General features: G+C 46.6%; 1 protein-coding gene across 1 annotated transcript; it reads left to right on the forward strand.

Annotated features, from left to right (window-relative positions):
* Positions 1-4052: 4052 nt before the first annotated feature.
* Positions 4053-6672, forward strand: LOC124688727 (F-box/LRR-repeat protein 14-like). Its single transcript, XM_047222366.1, has 2 exons — positions 4053-4112; positions 4973-6672. Exon 2 carries the CDS (start codon positions 4992-4994, stop codon positions 6462-6464), a length of 1473 nt encoding a protein of 490 aa, XP_047078322.1. The 5' UTR covers positions 4053-4112; positions 4973-4991; the 3' UTR covers positions 6465-6672.
* The last annotated feature ends 294 nt before the right edge of the window (positions 6673-6966 follow it).

The raw sequence follows: 6966 nt of genomic DNA on the forward strand, positions 1-6966 counted from the left end.
TTGTGGATGATTCACCAGGCACCGGCCGGAGACAGTGAGATCATGGCTGGCGATGATGATTGGGCCAAGGAAAATGCATGCAGCTTTGACGCCTTTTTTAACCTTTTCCGGGGAGAGAAATCTTAGTATGCTTTTTGACTGAATTCTTTTTTTTTTTTGGGTGCTACGTGCTGTTTGGATAGGAAGGAAACTTTGCTGTCCGGTTCGAGTTTTTGGATCTAAATGGTCCTTTTCTAAACTTTAGATCAGTTTTGCCTCCTCCCAGAACTTTTGAATTTTTATGGCCCTTTTTCATCGCGCTAGGATGGGTGGCTTAACTGAAGTACATCACATGCCAATTTGGCTAGCTAGACTAAAATAACTTAGCCCTTTTTTGGTGCTAAAACAGTTAGATCGTGTCATTTACGTTGGCTAGTTTGTAAAGATCTTGGACCCTCGAGAATGTTTTCTGACCCTTTGGTAAAAAAACAAGTAGGTCACGCTATTTGTATGGGTAGATTCAAATAACTTTGTTATTTTTAGCACATATTTTAAGCAAGCTAACTGAAGTGGCGTGACCTCCACTTCAGTTCAGCCATCTTGCATGTTGAAACTAAAAAAAAGGTCATATAAGTATTAAAGTTTCTGGAGGTGCTAAAAATTATCTGAAGTTTGAAAATGGCCATTTAGGATAAAGAAACTCGTCTGGTTCTACCATGGAATTCGGAGGTGCTTATTTGGTGGGACTGTAGAGGATTCTCAGCAATAGGACAGTAAAAAGATCATACTCATGTTTGTCAGCGGTACTTCTTTGCGAAAAGTGTCTTTAGCTCATGGGCTCCAGTGCTCCTGCTGTTTAAAAAAATTCGAAAAATATACATATTTGTTTCAAAAAAATCTGAAAATAAATCTAGACATAATAAATGACGTAACCTACAAGCGTGTAAAATTTTAATATGAAATTCTTTATATTGTAGACTACACAGAAAAGACAAAATCTGTTGAAATTTGGAGATTTGAAATATGCATACCCATATCCACACGTTTGTTATTTTTGTGTAGCCCGTATTTGAAATTGAAATTTTGCACGTTTATGGGACAATTTATTGGCTACACCATGATTTTTTTTAATTTTTTTAAAACACATAAATGTGATTTTTATTTTTTCTAAAATAGCAGAAGCACTAGTGCCCAGTCAAGGTCTCGGCGTCGAGCGGCCTTTCACCTACATGGGGTGGCACCGAATCGAAATACCCTTCTCCTCCACCCCTCCTCTTCAATCAACTCCCACAAACTTGCGATGGCGATAGGTTCTCGGATGGCGACCTCAGAAATTCAATTAGGACCAGCCAGAAGATATATAGGGGAGATAGCGATTAAGAGGGAGTAGAAATATATTTATTCCAAGGAGTAGTGTAACTTTTATCCCTAGGTAGTAGCTTTCTCACCAATTATGTCGAGTCGCGGATGATTCACCAGGCACCGGAGGCAGTGATATCATGGCGATGATGATTGGGCCATGAAAAATACTTGCACCTTTGACGCCTTTTTTGACCTTTTCCAGGGAAAGAAATCTATGCTCTTTGACCCCCTTTCTTTCGGTGCTCCGTCCAGTGTGGATAGGAAGAAATCTTGCTGCCTGATTGTGCCATGGAATTCGGAAGTCCTTCTTTGGTGGGAGGGATTGTAGAGGAAGCTCTGCAACCTGACAGTAAGAACATCTTCAGCCGTTGGGGTTCCCTAGGCCGAAATTCGGCGCTATTTAGCGCCGGATGGATGTAATTTTTGGTTTGGGAAGACCCATTTTTCCAGCGGCAAGTTTAGGATGGATGAATTTTTTGACAAATAAGGACGAATTCAGATAAAATAAGACAAAATTCGTTCAAACATAGGTGAAATTTAAAGATATTTAACATATCTAGGCGAGTTCGTACATATATATATAGGGCGAATCCGTTATGTATTTGAGTTCGGCCTGGAAACGTAAACTAAAATTTAAAAATGGCGTTCTAGATGGGGAAACGGCGCCGACAGCGGCATCCCCAGGACGGCGCTGACGGCGAGCACACTGGTGAGCGTGCGGCCCGGCGTGCCCCACCAGCGGCGGCGGCCGCCAGCGTTGTTACGCGCTGGAGGAGGGGGAGGACCGTTGTACGCTGCGAGTTCCCGTTCGTGCCGGAGACGGAAGAACTCGTTCCAGGCGTCGTAGTTATCGGGGAGGTACCGCTCCTCTGCGCGTTGCTCCTCGCTGAGGGTGACCCGCACAATGTCGATAGCAGCGTCGAGCTCGTCGCCTCCCACCGGAACCGGCGAGATCGGGACGCCCCCCGCGCTCAGGCGCCGTCCTCCGGGCACGCGGAAGTCCGGCGGCGCCGGGTAGCCCGCCATCTGCAGAAGTCCCGCCTCCCACTGGTGTAGGGAACGCCGGCCGAAGACGTTGTTCGCCGCGCCTTCGCCGTGGCCTGCCATTGCTCGCTGGAGGCGGATTGGGGAGAGAAGATAGGGCTGGGGAGAGGAGGGAGACGGCGGTGCTGAATGCGGCCAGATGTGGTAGGTTCCGCGATAAATAGAGGGAGCCACGTGTGAATCCGAGGTGACGGCATTAACTCGCCGCGTGGAAGCTACGCGTCCGGCGAAGACTGACCGGCGGCAGGCTTTTGAAGCGCGCGGAAGACGATTGGCCTATGTCGCCGACAAGTCAAGGCCACCATGCGCGCGGGAAGTTTTCTCGACGTTTTACGCGCTTTCGTTTCGTCCGGACTCTCTGAGCGCTCCCCGGTGGGCTGGGATGACCTGGGCTCGCCGGACGGATGAAAGCCCAAATGTGGGCGAAAACGAGGTTGCGGGGACGCGATTAGACCGTTTCGTCCATCCGGATGAAAAAGTGGTCCTGAAAACCTTGCCGGGAAGACGGCTGGAAAATGCTCTAAAATAGATCACGCTCCTGCTTGTCATTCTGGTGTACAATTCCGACCCGAATGGTGACATTTCCTTGGCTCAGCCAGCGTATCTAAGCTACGATTGAACCTTTTTCATGTCTTGTTAGATTAGCTAAACCTTTTTCTTGTTACAAATAAAGTCACTGCACTAACAAAATCTTGTGACGCTGCTATCCATTAGCATCCCCAACCGCTTTCCCATATTGAATTGCTAAAAAATGGTTATAGAAAGGGATGAGAGAGGGTATATCAATCCACATAAGTTTCTGTTTTTTAGCCTTTTGTATAATAGCAATCCTAAAACTAGAGACCGGAACAAATCTACACAAAACCCACATGTCAGTTGGTTATTCGTTTCTCTTTTTTTTCTTCTCCTATCTTCGGTGGGAAGCCACGCTGGCCAGAGCACTGCGCTTGCCGGCACCACCATGGCCATTAGGGGCATCCCACACGGGAGATGGCGGCGGAGGTCAATCACGGCCGGAATCGACAGATTCCGAGGCTGGTGGCGGTCAATCATGCCACGTCACGGGCTCGGTGGCACGTGCTTGGGAGGTGGCTGCGGTGCGGCCACGACACGGCCTCGGGCGACGTGGCTCCATTAGGGCGGCCTTGATTTGGTGGCGAGGAACCTCGCACCGGCGAGGACAAGGGGTGGGGTGGCAGAATAGTGTTGAGGAAGGGGCAGGGCAGTGGCCGGCGGAGAAGAGCACACTCGGGAACTTTATATATGTGCGAGTTTGGCCTAGATACTTTGCAAATATGCAAAGTGGAGGGAAAGTTTTACGAAACATTGTATAATTTTTGGGGGTGGACCACTTATATAAATGCTATTGGAGCTACACTTTAGCCACGAATTATTAGAAAAACAGTTTTTACAAATTAGAGAGAAATATAGCAAGACCATTAGAGATGCTCTAACACTTCAGCCGTGGTGCTTACTGCTCCTCCTACCCGGTAGTACGAAAGGAAAAAATAAAATATATGGACAAGTATTAAATATGCGATGAAAGAGGCGCATATTGCACACGGCCTGGCCCAGATCAACGCCGAGATAACCAGCTCGCCGTCGAGTGCTCCCGAGTCCCGTCTGCCGCCTGCCTCCTGCTCCTGCCTCCACGCTCGCGAAGCCGCCGTTTCCGCTCCGGGCATCCTTCCCGAAGACGGTTCTATTGCTCGGCGATTCCCTCTGAGGTACGTATTTGGGTCGATTTATTTTCCCTTTTCAGAACATTGATTAACTCGAGAGAAGCTAGTGCCAGGATGAACTCGATTGCTGCAATTAGCGTTGTTGATTCCCGTCGCCTAGTGTCTAGGTGGGATCGGATTTCTGCAATTGGTCTTCTGTTGGTTCCGTAATGCTGTGCCTTGGTCCACCACATTGCCGCTGCTTATTCACATGTTTTGTTAGTGCCACTGGCTATTACAGTATGTGTGAACCTGGATGGAGACATGGAGTCTGTACTAAATGCAACAGGGAATACTGCTACTAGTCTGTTTCAGTTCTTAGCACGTGCATGCTGTTATCTTCAGTGGCTGGCTAGGTAATTCGACCCGTAATTTCAGTTCAGTTCAGCCCGGAAGGAGAATGCTTGTAGATTTTCCCCTCACTCAACCCCCCTGGTCGCAGCAATTCGATATGATTAGGTTGTCAGTTTGGTTTATTTTTTCGTCTCAACTATGTTTTCTTCCAGGATTGAGACGCAAATAGAGTGCTGCGTAAATTAGCCTTTGTAGTGAAAATGAATTAGTCCAGCAGGGGAGGATCTCAGTCGAGTTTTATCAATTTCTTATGGACAAATGCGAGGTATGAGCGCTGTTGACAGGATTGAACCCTAGACACACCACAATGCCGTACCACTAGCCTAAGACACATTTCTCAGTTTGCGTATGTTGTGAAGATTAGACTTTGTTTTGAGGCTACTGCACACAAAAATCTTTCACAAGATATACATAAATTGTAGCTTCACCCATGTTTCCTTCTACATGAGTTTTGTAACTCCTATTTGGTTACCTTCATTTTCTCCATTCTCACCATAAGATTTCAATTTCAGTGCCCTGCCTTCCCAAGTCATGAAATGCATGATGGAGGATCTCCCAGAGCCACTGCTTGGAGAGGTCGTCAAGAGGATTACCAGGGCAAGTGATCGTAAATCTCTTTCCCTCGTGTCGAAGCAGCTCTACACTCTTGAAGCTGAGCATAGGGATGCTATCCGCGTTGGCTGTGGACTTGGCCCTGCAACACAAGCTTTGAAATCACTCTTCTCCCGATTCCCAAATCTGTGCAAGGTGGAGATCAATTACTCTGGTTGGACGTCCAGCCATGGGGAGCAGTTGAACAAACAGGGGCTCTGTGTGTTATCTTCTCACTGTCCCCTCCTGTCTGATCTCAACTTAAGCTTTTGCTCAAACATTGACGACTCTGGTCTAGCTTATCTATCTTGTTGCATGAAGCTGAGGTCCTTCAGGCTTATCAGCGCACCCGCAATAAGTTGGCGTGGCCTTTCTTTGGTGGTTGTTGGTTGCAAACTTCTTTCTGTTCTCCACCTTGTCGACTGTATGGCAATATCCATCGAGGAGTGGCTAGTGTACCTTGGTACATATGGATCATTGGAAGAACTAGTGGTGAAGGATTGCAAAGAAATCAGCCAGTATGACCTCCTAAAGTTTGGTCCAGGATGGGCAAAACTCCAAAAGTTCGAGTTCGAAATTAATGGATATTACTGGGCGACTGCGCCCCGTGATCCGTCCTACGTGGCTGGCTACCCATATAGCTATGACATCTGCTGTGAGAATTTGAAGGATCTTAGGCTGGCTCATATTGTAACTGATAAAGAAATTGGTCTTCGTTCCCTCCTGGGGAAGTGCAAAGCATTGGAGACACTTTGCCTGGAGTATGTTTTTGGCCTAGATGAGAATGAGATGATTGCGCTATTCCAGAGCTGCAGCAACCTTAAAATCATCTTACTTCGGCTGATGCCATTGCGTTTTTATTCTGAGCATAAACGTGAATATAGGACAGCACTGACTGATGACAGCCTTAAGGCTCTAGCTCTCAGCTGCCCTATGCTTCAGGTTGTTGAGTTCACCTTCACATATTGCTTTCCCGATTACCCAACTCAAATAGGCTTCACACAAAATGGCATTGTGACCCTCATCCAATCTTGTCAAATCCGCGCCCTTTTGCTAAATGGTGCAAACATTTTCTATGACTATGGGATGAAGGGTCTTTCAACCTCTAAGTCTCTGGAGACACTTGAGCTTGTGGATTGCAATTCTATTACTGATGCTGGGATGGATTTCATTATTCAGGCTCCTTGCTTGAGTAATCTCACACTCCGCAAATGCGCACGTGTGACAGACAAGGGAATGGCTATGCTGGCACGTTCCGGCAAGCTGGAGTCGTTGACCGTCATAGGGTGCTGGCAGATATCTCAGATGGGCGTACTCGGTGCTGCCAAATCAGTTCAATACTCTGCAAAGGTTGAAAGCCATGACAGTCTGAAGGGAATGAAGACGCAACTAAGTGATATTGATGTTTTCTAGTGACCAACTTCAATGGCCCAGAGATCTTACTTTTCAGCACCCCAGGAATTCGTTTGAACTGAAGTAGTAGTGTATCAACTTTTATCCCTTCCTAGCTTGTTGCCTATAGCTTCCTGCAATGTATTGTTTGTGTTGCGGATTCTGATTCACCGTTCACCATGTAAACAGTGGGGTCATAGTGATGATGATTGGGCCAAGGAAATATGACTTTGAGACATTTTTTTAAAATCTTTATGGGGAAAGAAATAGTATGCTCTTTGACTGTTTTGTATGTGCTTTGTCACGAGTGGATAGAAAGGAAACTTGTTGTTTGGTTCTACTCTGGAATTGGTTTTTTTTAGTAGAGTGTAGAAAACATTATACTTCCTTTTGCCACTCTGGTGTGCCATTCTGGTCAAATTATGCTATTTCTTGGCTCTGCATATCTGAGCTACGATTATACTTTTTCCATGTGAAATAAAGGTGCTGCGCTGCACCGGCAGTCTTGTAGTGCTACCATAGT

Source organism: Lolium rigidum, chromosome 2 (assembly GCF_022539505.1).
Source record: "Lolium rigidum isolate FL_2022 chromosome 2, APGP_CSIRO_Lrig_0.1, whole genome shotgun sequence".
In the NCBI taxonomy this organism is placed as follows: domain Eukaryota; kingdom Viridiplantae; phylum Streptophyta; class Magnoliopsida; order Poales; family Poaceae; genus Lolium; species Lolium rigidum.

Bases quoted from the DNA above. Each gene is read 5' to 3' on its own strand.
- LOC124688727 (XM_047222366.1), top strand. From the start codon at position 4,992: ATGAAATGCATGATGGAGGATCTCCCAGAGCCACTGCTTGGAGAGGTC.